The 21,873-nt window shown below is 33.4% G+C and overlaps 2 protein-coding genes and 1 non-coding gene across 3 annotated transcripts; 1 reads left to right on the top strand and 2 right to left on the bottom strand.

The window, feature by feature from the left end:
* Positions 1-482: 482 nt before the first annotated feature.
* On the top strand, positions 483-563 carry TRNAL-AAG. The gene has a single exon. It is a non-coding gene; the product is annotated as a tRNA-Leu (tRNA).
* Positions 564-8,130: 7,567 nt separating this feature from the next.
* On the bottom strand, positions 8,131-9,731 carry LOC123924641 (arogenate dehydratase 3-like). Its single transcript, XM_045977596.1, has one exon. It carries the CDS (start codon positions 9,573-9,575, stop codon positions 8,277-8,279), a length of 1,299 nt encoding a protein of 432 aa, XP_045833552.1. The 5' UTR covers positions 9,576-9,731; the 3' UTR covers positions 8,131-8,276.
* Positions 9,732-19,491: 9,760 nt separating this feature from the next.
* LOC123922176 lies at positions 19,492-21,501 on the bottom strand. Its single transcript, XM_045974921.1, has 3 exons — positions 21,149-21,501; positions 19,635-20,088; positions 19,492-19,507 (listed from the first exon to the last, which is right to left on the bottom strand). The coding sequence occupies exons 1-3, from the start codon at positions 21,156-21,158 to the stop codon at positions 19,492-19,494; spliced, it is 480 nt and encodes a 159-aa protein (XP_045830877.1). The 5' UTR covers positions 21,159-21,501.
* Between the last annotated feature and the right edge of the window lie 372 nt (positions 21,502-21,873).

Raw genomic sequence — 21,873 nt, 5'->3', positions numbered from 1 at the left:
CAAATGTAAGCTTTAAATTTTGTTTGTATGCTTTCAATGGTTCAACCTTTACATGATAGTAAGTGTAACAATAAATTTTAGAGGAGACTTTCATAGCATGCCACATTATGGAATAATTTCTGAATATTATTTGAAAAGTTATTTGAGTACAATTAGTAAACTATTTAAATATACTATGTTATATTTAATGGGTCAAATAAATAAAATATATACACAAATAATTATACTATATTGACAACACATATTATTTTGACTTTAATTAAGTTTAAAATTATTATTCCCTCCGGTCCTATATATATAAGAGAAAGTTTAGTTTTTAGATTCATTAAAAATTTAATATATCTAGACCATATTATGGATTAGATTATTAATGAATCTAAAAAGTAAATTTTCTCTTATATATTGGACCGGATAAAGTATTATACTTATTTTCCCAAATGACCAGACTATTAGAACCATTAGACGAGCTAAAACAACACAAGGTTGAGATGGCCGAGTTGGTCTAAGGCGCCAGATTAAGGTTCTGGTCCGAAAGGGCGTGGGTTCAAATCCCACTCTCAACAAATTCTGCATTTTTTTAAATCTTTATTATCTTTCTAATTCTAACGAATCGGATATGTGACAAGTGACATATCTTCACACTTCATAAACTCGTTTATTTCATTGTTGGCCCAACCCAAAAATATTTGAGATGTTTAGAAAAATAAGAAAATAAACTCGACAAAAAAAAGAGCAGGGGTGGTTTTGTACTTTAGATTAGATAAAAAAAAATCTCATTACTCAAAAGTGTTTAGATGAGATGACACGGGTTTCTCCTAGCTTAATTAAAGTTTTGAGTTTGATCTCTGGTTTGGCAATGCAGCTGCATTAAAACTCTTGGAGAGAGTTTGCCGCTTATTTAGACCCTACAAGACTCGAAAGATTAGTATGCAGAGGATATTCGGTTTACTTTAACAAAATTCTCACTAACAAAATTTTTATCTTCATAAACTGTTTTTAACTTAAATATTTTTTCGACCTTAATTTATGGTTTTTTTTTTAAAATAAAATAAATTTAAAGAATAATCTCTAAATTATTTATTGCATTTTAAATCAACAGAGTTTTCCCCGAGAAATTTGAATTTCCACCTGGCTGGTGGTGTTGACCGCTAGGGGCTACCATAAATCTAGTATAAAAGTCCTGCATTTTTTTGACACAAAAATAGAACTAGAGACGAACCAAAAATGTTTTTAGGAAATCAAAGGTTAAAAGGTCGAGTACTTTTTTTGGGTTGGATTTTAGAGTTAGGATTAAGATTATATGTAATGTAGTACTTCTCATTGATGGTTGGATAAATATCTCGAATTCTTCGAGGAGTAATGTAAATCTCACCAAAAAATTATAAAAATTTGATAACTATGTATCAAAAAGATTGATTTATAAAAATGGAGGAATTACTTTTGTAAGTTTGATAAAATTGGTCAATCAAAAGTGCAATTAAGCTTATATTTTATTAGACAAAATTACACTAGTCCTATATGTTATCCCAAATTGTCAAATAGGTTTTTTTTATTTTTTTTCAATTAGGTCCTTTAAGTCTCAAAATGTGCACGTCTTGTCTCTTAAAATTTGGGTCTAACTCAACTTCTTAAAACTGTTTGATTATCAAGTGAGGTATTAAGAGGGTAAATGAGAGAAATTGGGGATCCTGATCTTGTGAGCAATTGATGATAATTTCTTTGGTCACTTTTTTAACTCTCTCAAAGAGGAAAAGGTAGAAAATTAAATATGGTTTGAACTTGTGGAGCTCTTGAAACCATGTTCTTGTACTCTTGAAACGACTCATTAATAGTGGATTAGAGAACTACTTTCTCCCTCAAACGTAGGTGAATTTGGACCGTATACCGGTAAACAATCTTGGTGTGTTTTTTTTTTATCTTGTCATTTGTACTGATTCTGAAGTTATTATTATTTGGACCGCTCAGTCTTGTTAATCATATTGTTATTTTATATCAAATGTACGTTAAAAGTGCATTTTTAAATGGTTTTATTGCTGAAGAGGATTATATATTAAACAACCACCTAAAACTTTGAGGATACTAAGTATCCAGAATATATTTTATAAACTGAAGAAATCTCTAGTCACATTATGCTCTAAAACAAGTTTCTAGAACTTGGTATGATAGGATAAGTAATTTCCTTCATGAAAATGGTATTGAAAGAGACAAAGTGGACACAACTATTTTTAGAATGTCACGTAAGAATGAAATTCTGATAGTACAAGTTTATGTAAATGATATTATTTTTAAATCCACTAATGCTAAGCTTTGACAAGAATATTCAAAGTTGATGTAGAAGGAATTTAATATGAGAATGATGGGAGGACTCAAATTCTTTCTTGGAATCCAAATCAATCGGTATTTTGATGTAGTTTACATCCATCAAACTAAGTACACAAAGATATATGCTACATTTTTTTTAACAAAAGGTCAATCTCATAAACTTGAGAAATATAATTACCACTAAAACTACAATAATACTCTTATACACATTGCTTTTAAAAAAAAAAAAAGATAAATTTAATAGTAACTTTAACGAGGCTATTATCTATACTTATATACAAAGAAAATACAAAAAAATTTAGTGTAGATTTTTCATAATACCAACAATACTTTTGATTTTTTTTTTAGCAACAAAAAACTTTTATTAACAAATTCACCATAACATAAGACATGTTTTTTTTTTTAGCAGCAAAAATCTTTTGTTAACAAACTCACCATTACATAAAACATTTTTGTTTACATAAGTTTGCATAATAGACACATACAAGTGCAGAACACGCTCTGTCTGGCCGCTAGTTATTCGATAAACGTAATACATGATACCAAAAACTTTATATTCACAATGGTCCGATAATACATTGTGGGTTGACGGCGTGATGTATGATATTGTTAAACAATAAGCCAAGTTACAAAAATGGGTGATACACTGACCCCGAATCAGATTAGACGGTCTAGTGTGTCGGATACATAATTTGAAAAAAAAATGGGCGATTGGTATGATGGTACTTGCCGGTGGAAGTTATTGTGGTGGAGATAATTCTTTTCTTGAGAGGATGAACTCTATGGAAATTTAATTGGAGCGTTGGCCCCCAACATCTATAGCTCGTGAAGAGGATTTGTGGGAATACATTCCGGATAGAGGAAGTATGTATTCGGTTAAGATTAACTATTTATATTTAAGCCAAAGACTTGCTCCTTCTTCTATTTCTTCTTTGGATTTGGGGTACCTTTGTTGTGCGTTTTGGCTTAGAGATTTTTCTATAGATTGGTAGAGTACTATTTATATTTATGCAGCATGTATGAGTTGAGTAGCGCTTATACTTTATTTTCAATCTTTCTATCGCTATATATTTGCTTAGCTGTTAAAAAAAAAAGAAGTCAAGTTACATTAGTTAAACTGAATAATTTATGCTCAACTTACATATAATTAAGTTATAAAATTTACTAGTACATGACTAAATAAAGAAAAATCCTATTGCTAAAAAAATAAAAATGCTTACAAATGTTTTTAGAAAAGGAAAAAATGAAAAATGCTTAAATATGTAACTCGCATTAAATTAATGACATCTTTTTAAAGAGTATTGTCGACAATTATTAGAATTTGCTCTGTTGAATGTTTCCACTTTTGCTTGGAGGCTCCTTAGATATAATGTTTGCATAATAATACATATGAGCTAATAGATAGAGGAAGGGGATAGGTGGGGGTGCCAACATAGTTGAGATGTCCACTTATAACTTGATATATGAACGCTCTTAATATATCTAAAAAAAAAGTTGTTGAAGATTTAAATAACGTATTCTTGAATTGTACATTTTTTAGTTTGGTGTGGAGAGGTATTTCTCAATGGTTAGGTGTGCAATGAGTTCTCCCTAATGATATCATCTCTCTAGCATTTCAATTTTGTGCGAGTCATGTTTCCGGCAAAGATATTAGGTTGTGCTTTCAAGCAATTTGGCTAACTACTGTGTGGACTATCTGGAATGTAAGAAACAACAAAATATTCAGTCACAAGGAATCTTCTCATGATAGTTTGCTTTATAATTTCAAGTGACAAGTTTGGTGGTGGTTGAAAGTAAAAAGAATGAATTTTTGTTTTGATTTAAATTCTTGGATGTTAAATCCACCGGCTTGTATCGAGTATGTTCATTGTAATGTTTGTTTTTTGTGTTTATTTATTGTAACAATTTTTCTTACTCTCTTGACACGCTTTGTGTTCAAAGAGATTTTAATATATTATTCATTTAACTTCTTCACAAAAAAAAAAAAAAAAAACCTTATCAACATTTGCACTGGGATGCTTCCCTCCACTGGTTGGGCTCACCCCGTCCAGGGAACAAACGGCCCAATAGGCCTACTCGGCTCGGTATTAGGAGGATAAGGGTGAACTAAGTCTTAGCTGCCCACGACTCCAAGCTAATAGCCCAGATGAGTTGAATAGCCCGAGAGCTCAACCCCCTCCTCCTATTAAGGAGGCGCGGATCTCCTCCCAAGAGGGAGATGCCTGTATATATTGAAATCCCTCTGCTAGAGACAATACGTTCTACTATCACGCTATACTAAACTCTATCTCAGCATTCATGTTGACTAGACATTCACACAAATCATCTTAGCAAGAACAACATTCATTAGAATTTCTTATAATTTTAAATATATATCTTTTTTATAAAATAATTTTTTTTAACAAATGATAAAATATAATTTTAAGCATTTATCAACTGTAAAACACATAAAAATTATCCACCTTAACATTACCCTAAATTTAATTCCAATTTTAAGCTGATTTGTCTGTTGGCCAATAGTATCAATTTATTTAAGGATTATTGTATTGGTGTATGATGAATTTTTTTGTGTCTAAATCACTTATTATATGCTAGTTTTTTTTTTAGCTATGAGAGCTGTGGAGTACATACGTAAGCAAGAGGTAATGGGAATTGTGATGCTTCATTTGCCTATTAATTAATTAATTAATCAAATCATAAAATTTAGTAACACTTAAACATAACTAAGTACATTAATTCATTCACACTTACCTAACAGGCTACCACACATATACACTCCTTTCATCATCTTACCTTCTCTTCCTCACCTAACCCTCTTTCTCAAATCTCAAACCAACTCTGCCGACTAAAATAAATTAAACAGTATATTCTCTCTTATCATAATTCCATTGCTAACCATCACCCTTTTTCAAAATAAAAAATCATTGCTAAATTCCCCTACCATTTTATTTAATCATATATACATGTATATGTTTCTCATTTCTCATGATGTGAAAGGTTTTGGATCTTGAGTACTTATTCCAATAAAGTTTAGGTTTAAACAGCAATTTTAGTTTCCCGTTCCATTACAATAATAGGGGACAACTCATTTTAAAAAACTCGAGCTCAATTTTTTGGAAGACATTACTTACTTTACGGTCGAACTTTGAATTACCGAGTGTATTTTTCTAAAAACCAGATGCCAACACCATAATATAAATATTAATAATTCATTTATTTTAAAAATTGATATTTTTAGCAGTCAATTATCATATTTATCGTAGTTTTGATTTTTATTTTTTTTAAGCCATTTCTTTTATTCAAAACAATGATATTTTCTCTTGAAGTTACAGGTGGAAACAATAAATCACCATTTTTGGAGAAAAAGATCACAATTTTAGGGGGCAAATCTTGGTTGAATTATAAAAGTTAGTTTGTGAGTATACCATAAAAATTTATTTAAATGTTTTGTTGTTTTTAGTTGTTGGATAAATATCTCTAATTCTTCAAAGAGTAATGTATGTCTTAGCAAAAAAGATTGATTTATAAAAATAGAGGAACGTAAGTTTAATAAAATAGGTGGATCAAATAGGTCTTTTAAGTTAGCCCAAATTGTCAAATAGGTCTTTTAAGTTTTTTTTTTCCAATTAGGACATTTAAATCTCAAAATGTGCACGTCATTGTCTCTTAGAATTTGGGTCTAACTCTACTTTTTAAAATAAATTTGTAAGATAAAGATTGTGCTCAACTATAAAAAATTATATTTAGGGTTTATCTTATCTAATATGAGACTCTTAATATTATCCTTTTTGTACTTTTGTTAAACTCTATTAAATGTTGACGTAGCAACTCTAAACAGGTAAATTAGACCATTTTATTAACAAAATAAAAATCTCAAAATCCTCCGATCTTCACCTTTTTTTTATCTATAAACCCAGGCATCATCGATCTTCATAACCTTGAATTCCTCAATCTTTACCCCTGTTGTGGGAAAGCCATTGATCCATTTATGGGCCACATTCTTCAATGTTCCAAAAAAAACTCTTGCAACGTGCACAACACATCATCTTTGTTTGTTGCTGATAAAAATGAGTTTGGAAGGTAGATACACATAACTCTGAGGAAGAAATTATGGATGCAGTTGCAATCTCATAAACATAAAAGGAGAAGAGGATGAAGGAATCAAAAACTGAAGTGATTCATTCGAGCTTTGGTCACAGAATACCTTCGCCCTTTGACCTTGACGCTCGATCGAGAACTGCATTCGATGGTATCGATCATGAGGTTGATATCCTGCATGGTTACTCATAGCACCTTCTCCCGTGACACTCAACTCAAGGGATGTGTTTAGTACCGTGAGGTCAGTAACCCCAAAGCTACAAGCGTGGAGCCTATGATAACCGACTAGCGGAGCCCAAGTTCCTACCAAGGGAGCCTGCAAGATGTAAACCCACATGAAGGTTTCCAATCAACAGACATAATGTCACTTTCCGCGTGGTACCGGCCTGTACAATTCTTTACCTGCTAAGGATTGAATTTCATTGAGACGTATAAATATTTGTATGGTCAAAAATATTTGGTCAGTTTAATTTATTTAGTCACACTCATATAAAAATACATGTAATTCAATTATTTTAAAATACATATTAATTAATTTTATTTATTTTTTACCATTTGTGAAACGTGTGTGTAGGTAATCAAATAGAGTCACCAATTTTTTGGTATTACCCAAGAGTTCCTCTTCACTAAAACTCTAGGCAACCATAACTGTGTTAACGTTCTTGTTTCTTGATTAGATCAATCAGCAAAGTCCCTCTCTTTTATATTAGAACAATATTTAAGCCAAGAAAAACTAACTCCTTATATTATTATATATAAATTAATTAACTTCAAAGAAAAAAATGACCAAAAACTTCAAAGAAAATTGCGTGGCATCTTAGTCAACGGACAGAAAGGAATATAGTCACAACCCACAACCTTAGACGTTAACATACATATAATTATAAAGCTTGAAGTAAAAACAAGATTTATAATGTTACCCCAACAAACCAACCCTCAGCTTCATGCATGTGTACATGATGATTGATCTGAGTATTAAATACACATATATTCGGGTAAAATTTGATTTCCGCACGTGCAAAAACTTCAAATATAAAAATATTATTATTATCTATAACAGAAAGGTACATCCAACATCCACATGGTCAGATAGCCCACATCCATATACCGGGTATACGGCTCTATTGGTTCTCAAAATTTTAACGTCATATAATAATAATTATTATTATTTATTTTTAATATTTACAAAAAATTTAATTAATATTAAATATGATGATAATTATTTTGTTTTTGTGTTTTTATGTCATTTAGGATTTAAATAGAGAAAAGGGTATTTTTAATATTCGAGCAAGACTCCAAATTGTCATCCGGGACAGTCCTGAACATACATCTAAGAATATTTTGGGGATACATACATATACGGATACACGCAATAATCGCGTCATGCAGTTACTGCTCATGACCATCCGATTTACAAACAACGTCCAAAATCATTTCCGATTAATTTTATTAGTGTATAATCTAAACTATCTAATTTCAAATAAATGATCAAGATTTAAAATTTTGTAGAACTGCATGTTGTTGCTATAGTAGTAATTAGTAAATCTTGGTCCATACATATACACATTATTAATAATCAAGCCACCTAACTTTAGTACCATTGTTTTAACTAAAAATATACAATCACCAACCCTAAACTCAAAACACAAATCAAGTACAATGTAAAACAAAACAACATTAATATTCTAAAATTAACAAAACAAACAAAAAGGCAAAATGAAAAAATATACACAAAATGGAAAAAATGAAACAATTTGTGATCTTGTTTTCCCTTCACAAATTTGTAATTTTATAACACAATTAACAATCACAAACCACATTTATATATAAATTTTATTTTATAAATTAAATTGTAATTAATCTCCCCTATGAGAAGTAGAAGGAGAGTTCCATGGTGTCATATCCATAGGATAACTCCCTAAAACTCTTAAAAAAGAGGTAAATTCTTGAACCTCAGCAAGTGCATTTTGTGCTCTAACTTCAGCCATAGAAGCTTCAAAATCAATATAAAACATATACTCAAAATGTTTTGCAGTTCCTTCACTTTCATCATCCACAACTCTAATCGGACGGCTACGATGAGGCCTAGATTCAATCTTAGTTAAGCTGATATTTCTAAAAGCAAAAGCTGAAAGCACTTTAAAAAGCACTGAAGTTCCTTTATCATGCGCGAAAACAATACTCGTTTTAAATGGACGATCCGTTCGCGGAATTATGGGTTCTCGGGCCAACATAACGAATCGGGTCACGTTATTCGGGTCATCTTGAATTTCATCAGCAAGGATATTTAAACCGTAAAGTTCCGCAGCGCGTGCACTCGCGATCGCCGCCGTGTCACGGAGATTGTTTGTTGCGATATATTCCGCTGCTCCGGCGGTATCGTCGACGGCCTCACGCGCTACGTTGAGACCGAGTTTTGTTAACGTGTTTTCGCACTGTGCTAATGCTTGTGGATGCGAAATCACACGTGTGAGATACTCTTTTCGGATCCCTGGGAGAGCGAGAAGACAGTGATGAACAGGAAGTTGAACTTCTCCGACGATGTGGAGTTTGTGACGGAGGAGGAGATCGTAGTTTCGATGAATCGAACCGCCGAGTGAATTTTCCACCGGTAAAACAGCACGATCGGCGATCCAGAGCTCAACCGATTGAAAAGCAACTTCAAATTGATCACACGGCATGGCTTCACTGTTCGGATAAGCTTTTCCGGCGGCGGCTTCAGAGTACGCGCCGGGAACGCCTTGATAAGCGACGCGTAACTGTGAGCCGTGCATCGGAGCTGGAGATAGGTCGGTGATGGTTAACGGCTTTGGTTGAATTAACTTGTTGTTGCTGACAGGAACAAGTTGAAGATCCGTCACGGAGGCGTTATGACCGTTAACGGCGCTGACGTGGTTGTTTTCATTTCCGTTGCCGGAGTTGTTATGACCGTTATCTTGCTGTGAAATAACTTTGCTGGCTAAAATTGCGCATGAGCTTTGCCAATCGGCTCGGTTTGAACCAACGCCGTAACCTTGCGTGAAATTCGCATAATCGAAACCGTAACCACATTTAACGGTTACTACTCCTCTGGTTTGAGTAGGACCGAACCGGTTTAACGAGGGACGAATCCGGTTCAGATAGTTAGTTGAAGAAGGTGAAGCGAGGGTATGCATAATTATTATTTAGAAAATGAAAAATTACTTAATTGCCACTTTGAAGCTTGGTGTTCTCTTTGAAGAAGGGAACCTCAAGCTGAGAAATGAAAGAGGGGTTAAAGGGGTTTATATATTAGTTGGAGAATGCAAGTGGTGTTAAATGTGACAATGCCAAGTCTTGAAGGGGATGGTGAGTTTGTAAGGTTGTTCGGTCAATCCTACACCTACCCCCAAGGGTATTTCCTTTTCTTTCTTTAACTTCTTTACCTTAATTTAATCATGATGTCTTATAAGAATAAGAATATTTACATGTATAAAAAAAATATTTATTTTTAAATTCATTGAATAAGGATTTATATATCATTTATTCAACGAATCTACAAACTTAATACTTTCTCTATTTCTTAGACTCTGTTTGGCCTAGTTTTTTTCCAGCTTATGTAAATAGCTTATGCAATATAAATTAAGTTTTATGTTATTTTATAAGTTCATACTAGTCAAAATTATAATTTTATAAGAGGAAAAAAAGTCAGGTCAAATGATACCTTAATATATAAAGAAATTGACTTTTTTAGATACATTAAAAAATGAATATATCTAGTCTATAATATAGTCTAGATACATTAATTTTTTAATGTGTAGTGTAGATACATCAATTTTTTTAATGTATCTAAAAATTGGATTTCTTCTTAAAGTAAGGATCAGAGGGAGTATTTATCTATACCTATATATAAAGATGATACAAAATATTTTGGTGTGGACTTTGGATAATACGAACAATACCCTTGACTTTTTTTTAACAGCAAAAATATTTTATTAACAAACTCACCATAATATAGTCATGTCTTTTTTTTAGCAGCGAAATTTTTTTATTAACAAACTCACCATAAGACAAAATAAAAAATACGGATCACACAAACGGACACGGAACATGCCCGTTTGACCGCTAGTTTATAATTAAAGCTAAGTCAAAGGGAATAATCTTGTGATATTAGCTCAATTAGTAGGGACATTATATATATATATATATATATATATATATATATATATATATATATATATATATATATATATCGAAATTGAAGTTTGGGTTAGTTGAAAAATAAAAAGTCTAAGGAAATATGAAGAAAAATAAGTCAAAAGGAAAATTATTTATTATATACTATCATTTATAATTTTTTTTCTATACATGAAAAATGAGAAGTTGTGAGGTATGTACATTTACTTTGTATATGTAAAAAAAGATACATCCACTTTGTACCAAAAACAAGTACATCGATTAATATGAATGGGGCAAAATCAAAGATTTTAAGTAAAGAAAAAAAATCATTTAAGCAATATACGTAACTTCAAAATTATAGTTTCTTTTTATAAATAAGAGACATATAAAATGAACGAATGTTGGTATTTCGTACCCTTTAAATTTTAAAGAATGTGGACGCTCTTCTCTATCATGATATTAGATAAAAAAAAATATCTAACTTCTTTTTTACCTTATCCATAAAAATATTGATTTCTCATTTTTTAACCTTCATTTCATAATTGAGAACCGTCAAAATGAGTTAGTCCGAATGGGCCGGCCTGCCAGGTCCGATTTTTTATCGGGCTTGGGCCTCGAAAATCTTAGCCCGAATTGTTTTCGGACTTTTTAGTCCGGCCCAATAAAGCTCGTTAAAAATATGGGCTAGCCCAAATGGGCAATGGGCGGCCCGCAAGCCCGAATAAATTATAATAATTTTTTAAAAAAAAATTAAATACTATATGTAACTTGTTTTGGATGATTTGAACTTTGTATTATAAAAGTTTCTTTTGCCACTCTACGAGTGTCTCAAATATCATTTGCTACTTAAGTAGCGGACGGTGTTTTTTTCCTCAAATTTCTCATTTTTACTATTTAAGTAGCAGATGAGTAAAAATAGGGCGCGCGAGAAACTCGTAAGTAGCGGATGAGTAAAAATTGAGCGCGCGAGAAACTCTTAAGTAGTGGATGAGTAACAATATGGCGCGCGAGAAACTCTTAGGTAGGGAATGAGTAAAAATAGGGCGCGCGAGAAACTCGTAAGTAACGGGTGAGTAAAAATATGGCGTGCGAGAAACTCATAGGTAGCGGATGAGTAAAAATAAGGCGCGTGAGAAACTTTGATCCTATATAGTGTATTTATAATATAAGAGTAATGATTACGATAGTGTACTAGTTAATTTGAATGTTCAATTTTTGTATGCACAACACAATGTAGTAGTTTTTTAGTTATTTATAAGTTGAGTTTGAACACTAAAAGAATAAAAAAATTAAAAAATTCGGGCTGGCCCGAAAGCCCGACAACCCGTACCAAGCCGGGCTCAGACACTAATTTTTATAGCCTGTTTCTTATCCGAGCTTTTTAGCCCGGACCGATAAAGATCGAAGCCCGACCGGGCCGGTCCAAAACGGGTCGGGCCGCCTCGTTTTGACAGCTCTACATACTTCTATATTTTTTCTAAAACTATTATGTATAAACTGACATTGGATTTTTCTCAGAATAACTCAGATCACTCTTCATTTATCACTGAGACGATGGCACACCTTATTTAGTTTTTTTATGTGGAAGAAGTTATTCTTGAGTTATTTTTTAAGTATAAATTGTCTATAAAGAATTTGGGTACCGTGAATTATTTTTTAGGTATTTCTGTTACACGACACTTAGGAGGCATCTTCTCTCACAAAATAAATATGCCAAAAAAATTATTAAGAAAGCATGCATGTCTTCATGCAAACTATCTTCTACATAAGTGGATTTTTAAGTAATTGATATCATGATCCAACTGAATATTACAGTCTTACTAGAGCCTTATATCTCTTATATCATTCAACAATTGTGTTTATTCATGCATATGACCCAAGGGCATAAAGTATGACTGCTTTGAAGCGAAATATTCACTATGTTATGGGCACTCTCACACTACAAAAAAAAAAAAAAGTTATTAAGGGTCAAAAATTCTCTATAAGTGGTAAAAACCGCCAATAACTTACCATTTATTGGCGGCCAGCTGGCGGCTTCAAAACGTCAATAAATAGGACGTTGGTAAAGTTTGTGGCGGCTAGAACCACCAAAAAGGAGAGAGACGAAATTTATTGGCGGCCATGACCGCCACAAAGTTAATAAAATTATTATGAAAAAAGTCGGATCAAAGAACCATAAAATTATTCATCTTCTTCATTCTCTCAACTAAACCATATGCAAGAACCATATCAAAGACTTCAAGAGAATAATCTCAAAATAAAATCAAATTGCTTTGGTTCTATGTGAATCTTCTGGGCGTGTTGAACTTCTTCTTCGACCAAAAACCCAGCACTGTTCATCATTGTTCCAGATCTATTCCATAACTTATCGATAAAAAAATTCTTGATCGCTTTTCCAAATCTATTCCTCTTGTCTATGTTAAAATGGAATCGAAGAAAGATCAATTTGGGGTTTCAACTAGTGGTGAATAAATTGGGGGTTTTGAATCAATTTGGGATTTTTGCTTTGGTGGGTTTTGCTTGATTCTTGAGAGTTGATGTGATTTTTTTTTTGAAGGAGCATAGTGTTGTTGTTGATTAAGGTGAGGAGGAGCAAAACTCCAAACCTGACCACTTTTGTATGACAAGCAAACAAAAAATTTGAATATGGGTTGTAGTGGATTTTTTTTTTTTTTAAATTTCGTGAAACTTTGTGGCGGCCATAGCCTTCACTAAGTTCTCGGTGATAATTCAACGTTTTGGCCCGTCTGTAACTGACCATGCTGGCATTGTTTACTGGAGGCTTAGGCCGCCACTAAGTTAATAGGTAGTTCAAAAAATATTATTTTTTTATCGTTTGAGGGTTTTAATTAGTTATTGGCAGCTTGGGCCGTCATAAACTTATTGAGGACTCAAACCGCCAATAAGTGTATATTAAATCCGCCAATAAAATGATGTGTTCTTATAGTGTCACTTTCGGTGTACATCTCTCCGTCCTTCACTGATAAACTCACTACATATACTGATGACGACTGGGGTGGTTGTCCAAACATTATAAGGTCCATGTCTGGATATTGTGTATATTTAGGGGATACGTTAATCTCTTTGTCTATGAAACGACAACCAACCTTGTTTCAATCCAATGCTAAAGCTAAGTACCATGGAGTCGCTAATGTATTTTTCAAATCATGTTGGCTTAGGAGCTTACTTTTGGAGCTTCATTGTCCTATCTGGAAGGCCACTTTAATCTATTTTGACAATGTAAGGGCAATTAATCTTTTCTGCAACGCTGTTCAACATCAATGTACTAAGCATTGAGATGGATTTTGTGCAAGTGGCCAAGTACAAATATTACATGTTCTTTTGCGTTACCAAATTGCTTGACATCTTCACCAATGGACAATTCTACTGCAACACTTTGATGATATTTGAGATACTCTCAAAACAATTTAGATGCCTAAGGCGAAGTTTGCAATGAGGCCCTCTCAAAACAAAATTGAAGGTCCTTTATTAGTTATGCATATTAAAATAAGGTAATTTAAATTATTTTCAGAATATTAAAAGATAATTCATTTTAAAATATTGTTAGATGGCTTTACCAACAAAAAGAAAAACAGATAAATATCTATTCGTATTGTCTTTATATTTTCTTGCATTGAAAATATGTTGTGTCTAAATGTTATGGATCGTGGATGCACCTTATTCTCCAAAACCACAAAGCTTTAAATTAAATACAAATCTAGTTTGCACTAATTAATACTCTTATAAGAATGAATGAATATGATTAAACATTCAAGAGCTTGTGACTGTGATATATCTTGAATGGACCATTAGAGTATTTTCTTAACATAAAATCTCGGACAATAAATGTATAAAGTTTGCAAACTTGATAAGGATATAGAACAACATATGATATAAGCCATTCTTGTGGTGTAGGTTTCATATATATAAACTATGTCAATGGTTATCTTTCATTTGCGTCCATTCTAACTAGCATACCGGTATACGTATATATTTTATGTTCTTTAGATTGGTATTTATAAATTTTAATCAAATAAACACCAATTAATTTTTGTCGAGAATTATTCTCACTAGAAATCGAACTCAAGTTCTTCCGAATAATTTATTTTAAGAGGAATTTGTTAATCACTTGAACTCGGTGTTTAGACTGATTAATTTATATACATATGATAAACCACCAATTTGTGGATTTGTGACCATATATTATATGAAGAATTAAGCTCTCTTTTAGCATCCCTTGTGGATTTTGTAATTGATATACTATTTACTATGTCTTTAAGCATTTAGTTTTTATATTTGAGCACTGTCTCCAATTACATTTTCATATATTATTGTTATTATTGAGCACACATTGTATGGTCTTTTATTTTTCTGCGTAGTCTAGTGGTTAAAATTGCATTTTTTAAGATGGATAAGTTGGATTACCAAAGTTCGAACTTCGGTTCCTATATATTGTATACAATGTTCTTATTAACTGAGTTAAATTTATGGGGACTTGACTGATGATATATTTATTGGTATCTCTATATAGGATACTTAGGATTTATAAGAACTTTTCTTTAATCAAAATCTAATTTATTTTTTTTAAGAAGCCAAATAACTGTATTTAAAACAAATTAAGCACAAGGTGCGTCTAACAACAAATAAATACAACTCTAAAAGGGATAATCCCTCATTAGCAAAACACTCCAAGGCTATGTTAAAGCTGTAAAACTTATACGAGTTCTAATCGATTTAAACATGTTTCATATCATATAACAACAATATCACATAACATGTTTAAACCAGAAGCGGAAGCAAAATTAAAAGCTACTAACCTCCAGCCATTGCTTAGTCTCCTTGCTTGTTGATGCTGCAAGCTTTCTGTTTCAACGTTCCAAACCCTTACTTACTCAAACTCGATGGTGTGAATTCGATGAAGAGAGAAAGCAGGTTCGGTGACCATGAAACAGTGTGAATACGTTCTATTTATAGAATCTTGCCCATCACAAGGTCTTGGAACGTATTTGCACTTTTTGGGGGCTGAACTTAAGCACAATTTAGTTACATCTAAAGTGTGTATATCTGATTATGGGATAAGTGAGAGAAAAAGAGTGGACCAACTCATATGCTTTTTCCCCAAGAATAGGACTCCACAACAACTTAATTTGAAGCCAAAATATAGGGAAAAAGCCAACATTCTCCCACTTGGTCCATCTAACCCATAATCGATCATGACAAGGAACTAAATATAGGAATCATGGCGACATGTCCTCTTATTATGAGTAGTATCTTCCATGTATTACAATATATCAAGTCTCTCAATATCAATCCCCAACTTAATGAAATAACCACATGTTTATTTCTGGTCTAAATGAAGTGAATTTTTCTCAAAATTAATAAATGTGCACATAACAAAAGAAGAAAAATTCAAACTGAATAAGAGTTTCATCAAAATAACAAAAGTTACTTAAAACTACATCGTGGAACCAAGTCCCATCCGTACTACATGATCCTTGAAATTCTTTGGTGGCATGCCTTTAGTCAAAGGATCGGCAATCATTAACTCTGTGCTAACGTGTTCAATGACCACTTTATTTTCTTTAACACGTTCTCTTACAGCTAAGTATTTGATGTCGATGTGTTTACTTCGACTTCCACTTTTATTGTTCTTAGCCATAAAAACCGCAGCAGAGTTGTCACAATACATCTTTATTGGCCTTGAGATAGAATCAACAACTCTAAGCCCAGATTTGAAACTCTTCAACCATACACCATGCGAGGTAGCCTCAAAACAAGAAACGAACTCGGCTTCCATAGTGGAAGTAGCCGTCAATGTCTGCTTTGCACTTCTCCAAGATACAGCTCCACTAGCTAGCATAAAAACATAACCCGATGTTGATTTTCGGGTATCAATGCAACCAGCGTAGTCTGAATCGGAGTAGCCAATTACTTCCAAGTTATCTGTTTGTTTGTACATGAGCATGAAATTCTTTGTTCCTTGAAGATATCTCATTACCTTCTTTGCAGCTTTCCAGTGGTCAACACCTGGATTACTCTGATATCTTCCCAAAACTCCAACAGCATATGCAATGTCAGGTCTGGTGCAAACCTGAGCATACATAAGGCTTCCTACAGCTGAAGCATATGGGATGTTCTTCATGTGTTCCCGTTCAAAGTCATTTTGTGGGCATTGACTTAATTCAAATCTATCACCTTTCACAATGGGAGCCACACTCGGTGAACAATTTTTCATATTAAATCTCTCAAGAACTTTATTGATATAGGCCTCTTGAGACAAACCCAAAATGCCTCGATTTCTATCTCTATGGATCTTAATGCCAATGACATAAGATGCCTCTCCCATATCCTTCATATCAAAGTTCCTTGAGAGAAATTGTTTCACCTCATATAGCATACCCTTATCATTTGTCGCAAGCAAAATATCATCCACATATAACACAAGGAAACAAATATGGCTCCCACTGACCTTTTGGTATATACATTGATCCATGACGTTCTCTTCAAAACCAAATGAAGTGATTACTTCATGGAATTTTAAATACCATTGGCGAGAGGCTTGTTTTAATCCGTAGATGGATCTATTAAGCTTGCAGACTAAGTTCTCACCTTCACTAGAGTAGAATCCTTCAGGTTGTTTCATGTAAACCTCTTCCTCTAGTGAACCATTTAGGAATGCTGTTTTCACATCCATTTGATGTAACTCAAAATTAAAATGAGCTACTAATGCCATAATTACTCGAAAAGAATCCTTTTTAGACACAGGAGAAAAGGTCTCTGTGTAGTCGATTCCCTCTCTTTGAGTGAATCCTTTGGCAACAAGTCTTGCCTTATATCTTTCAATGTTGCCTTGTGAGTCTCGTTTGGTTTTAAAGACCCATTTACATCCAATGGCTTTTACACCATTAGGCAACGTGACAAGATCCCAGACTTTATTTGACACCATTGAATTCATCTCTTCTTTCATAGCATCGTGCCATAAGTTTGATTCCTTGCAACTCATGGCTTGTGAAAACGTTTCAGGGTCATTTTCGGTTCCTACATTGTAGTCTGATTCTTGTAGATACACTTCAAAGTCATTAGGAATTGCTGGCCTTCTGACTCTAGTAGATCTTCTTAATGTTATCTCATTATCTTCTTGAGGATCTTGTTGTTCAACTGGTTCAATAACAGGTTGTTCAACATTTTCTTGATGTTCCTCATCAATAACTTGACCTACGTGATCATTTCTAACATTTTGTGGAATTTCAATTGTTGTCTGTCTAACACCCTTTTGTACTTGAGGGGTGTGAATGACAAACAGCCTATCACTTGATCTAGAAGATTCAGCCTCATGGTGATTTTTCTCAGATATTATATCTTTGAAATGATCACTCCCACTAATCAAGTGATCTTCAAGAAATTTTGCATTTCTTGATTCCACAATCCTAGTTTTAAGAGAAGGACAATAGAATCTATAACCTTTAGATTTTTCAGCATATCCAATGAAATGCCCGCTAAAAGTCCTTGGGTCTAGTTTCTTTTCTTGTGGATTATAAATTCTCACTTCAGACGGGCAACCCCAAACGCGTATGTGGTTCAAACTCGGTTTCCAACCCTTGAATAATTCAAATGGTGTCTTTGACACAGCCTTGGTTGGAACTCGATTTAATAAATACGCAGCCGTCTTTAAAGCTTCTGTCCACAAAAATTGAGGAAGATCGACATTACTCCTCATACTTCTTACCATGTCCATTAATGTTCGGTTTCTTCTTTCTGCCACACCATTCTGGTCAGGGGATCCAGGTGTAGTGTATTGGGCAACAATCCCATGCTCTTGAAGAAACTTTGCAAATGGACCGGTTGCTTGTCCACTCTCAGTGTATCTACCGTAGTACTCTCCACCTCTATCAGATCTCACGATTTTAATTTGTTTTTCACATTGTTTCTCTACTTCAGCCTTGAAAACCTTAAATGCTTTTAAAGCTTCATCTTTAGAATTAAGTAAGTAGAGATGCATATACCGTGAAAAATCATCTATAAAGGTGATAAAGTATTTCGGACTACTTGCGTCCATGTCTGGACAACAAATATCTGTATGTATGATTTCTAATAGGCTTGAACTCCTATGTGCACCCTTTTTGAACTTGTTAGATTGCTTACCCTTAATGCAATTTATACAAGTCTCGAAATCGGCAAAATCTAGGGTACTAAGTATCCCGTCATTTACTAATCTCTTAATTCTATCGATTGAGATGTGTCCCAACCTTCGGTGCCATAACATTGAGGATTTTTCATTCATAACACATCGTTTCAAACCAGCAGTAGCAGTAATATGCATTGAATTATAAGCAGCGTTATTTTGTAAATTAATAAAATAAAGACCATCGCGCAATTCACCATAACCAACAATTCCAGATTTATTAACCAAAGTAAAACCAGAATCCTTAAAATTAAATGAATAGCCAAGAGGCGCGAGTCTAGAAACAGAAATCAAATTCTTCGAAAAACTAGGAACATAAAAGGTCTTTTCTAAAACTAAATTAAAATTGCTGCTTAAAATTAAATTGCACGTTCCAATGGCCTCCACATGTGAACGCGCCTGCCCTCCTGAATAGACATGTTGTTCACTTCCCACCGGTTTCCTGAGGTTTTGCATACCCTGCAAGGTATTCGAAACATGGATTGTAGAACCAGAGTCAATCCACCATGTGTTATGATTTATATTAACCATATTAGATTCATAACAAACAAATGTAAATGGAGTACCTTTCTTGTCTAGCCAACTCTTAAACTTTATGCAGTCTTTCTTCATGTGCCCTTTCCTTTTGCAGAAGAAACACTTAGACTCTTTCTTTATGATTGGCTGAGGAGGGATGTTGCCTTTATCCTTAGCAGATCCCTTCTTTTTCTTTCCTTGAACAGTTAAATTAACTTTCTCACCTTCCTCCATCATCAACCTTTTCTCTTCCTGAACACACATGGTCAACAATTCATTGATTGACCACTTATCCTTATGTGTGTTATAGGATATCTTGAAAGGACCATATTGATGAGGAAGAGTGCATAAGATGTAATGAACAAGGAAAGAATCAGACATTGTTACCTCCAAACTCTTAAGTTGAGCCGCTATATCCCTCATACGCATGATATGATCACGCACTCCCCTCACTTCAGTGAGTTTCATGTTAGAGAACTTAATTATCAAGGTGCTGGCGCGAGCCTTATCCGATGACACAAATTGTTCATCAATGGCAGCGATAAGATTCTTGACATTCTCGTGTTGCTCTACTGAACCCCGAATGCTGGCAGAAATTTTTGTCTTTATGAACATTACGGAGAGGCGGTTAGACCTCTCCCACTTCTCATAAAGATCAACCTCATCTGGCGTGCTGGCTGCAGTAATTGCAGCTGGTTCATCTTTCCTTATGGCATAGTCAATGTCCATCCAGCCCAAATGAAGAAGAATTCTCTCCTTCCAGACTTTGTAATTATCACCGCTTAGCTCGGGAATTTCACACTTAAAGTCAGAGAAATTTGCAGATTGAACAACTGCATAAATCAACAAACATGCTCATTAACCATAATTGAGACAAAGTAAATAAATTATATGATTTACCAATGCAAATCATATCTTAATTATATATAAATCCAGTGACATAACACTTGCTTGTGAGCTAAAGTTTTACTCATATTAGATTTATATAACAACTTTATGATAAAACTACCAAACATGAAATCTTAATTCCTGCGGGTAAATCAAGACATGTAATTTGATATTTTATCCTAATTGAACACACAAACACAACAAAGTTCCTGTGGGTAGATTTTATCATATAAGCATGTTTAACTACAATTGATGTTTTAAAAGTGATTCTAAAGCTCAATGTAAAATTTTAATCAAATAAAGATGCTGTGGCTACTCTCAATTAATCATAATTTTATTAATCACTCAACATCAAACTTAATAAGGACCTGAATGTATGCACAGAAAACTGAAGAGTGCAGTCCTTTAATAGGTTACAGTACTGAGAGACACAATGAATATTATTTTGTGCAAACAAAACAAATAAAAGCTGCATAGCCTAGTGGTGCGTAATGAGAAAAAATAATTTCGCAAATCATGGACCAGGAAGGATCGAACTCGGGACACTCACGTATAAATCAGTAATAAAACCACTAGGCCAGGACGATTATTGTTTATTAAATCAGTAACCTAATATTTATTAAATATACAATAATTATAAAGTGTCATCTTCAACCTTCGTCCGGGTCCTTTTTGACCCGCGATCCAGCACGGAAACCCGACGGTTTCAGGCCAATTTTGTTGTCGAAAACGATGAAACATTATCCAGAACCATTATGTAAATCGTTTCCAATATGTTTCCGGTTTTAATTTGGTTTAAAAAGGAACAAACTTTAATATCCAAAAATTGAAATAGTTAAACATCGTTGGAAACGATTTAGCAAGGCAGAGGTATAAGAAGGCTCTGATACCAAATGTAAAACTTATACGAGTTCTAATCAATTTAAACATGTTTCATATCATATAACAACAATATCACATAACATGTTTAAACCAGAAGCGGAAGCAAAATTAAAAGCTACTAACCTCCAGCCATTGCTTAGTCTCCTTGCTTGTTGATGCTGCAAGCTTTCTGTTTCAACGTTCCAAACCCTTACTTACTCAAACTCGATGGTGTGAATTCGATGAAGAGAGAAAGCAGGTTCGGTGACCATGAAACAGTGTGAATACGTTCTATTTATAGAATCTTGCCCATCACAAGGTCTTGGAACGTATTTGCACTTTTTGGGGGCTGAACTTAAGCACAATTTAGTTACATCTAAAGTGTGTATATCTGATTATGGGATAAGTGAGAGAAAAAGAGTGGACCAACTCATATGCTTTTTCCCCAAGAATAGGACTCCACAACAACTTAATTTGAAGCCAAAATATAGGGAAAAAGCCAACATTACCAACAAAAAGAAAAACAGATAAATATCTATTCGTATTGTCTTTATATTTTCTTGCATTGAAAATATGTTGTGTCTAAATGTTATGGATCGTGGATGCACCTTATTCTCCAAAACCACAAAGCTTTAAATTAAATACAAATCTAGTTTGCACTAATTAATACTCTTATAAGAATGAATGAATATGATTAAACATTCAAGAGCTTGTGACTGTGATATATCTTGAATGGACCATTAGAGTATTTTCTTAACATAAAATCTCGGACAATAAATGTATAAAGTTTGCAAACTTGATAAGGATATAGAACAACATATGATATAAGCCATTCTTGTGGTGTAGGTTTCATATATATAAACTATGTC

The sequence above is a fragment of the Trifolium pratense genome, linkage group LG4 (genome assembly GCF_020283565.1).
Source record: "Trifolium pratense cultivar HEN17-A07 linkage group LG4, ARS_RC_1.1, whole genome shotgun sequence".
Classification (NCBI taxonomy): Eukaryota; Viridiplantae; Streptophyta; class Magnoliopsida; order Fabales; family Fabaceae; genus Trifolium; species Trifolium pratense.
This window is presented reverse-complemented; position numbering and strand designations above follow the sequence as displayed.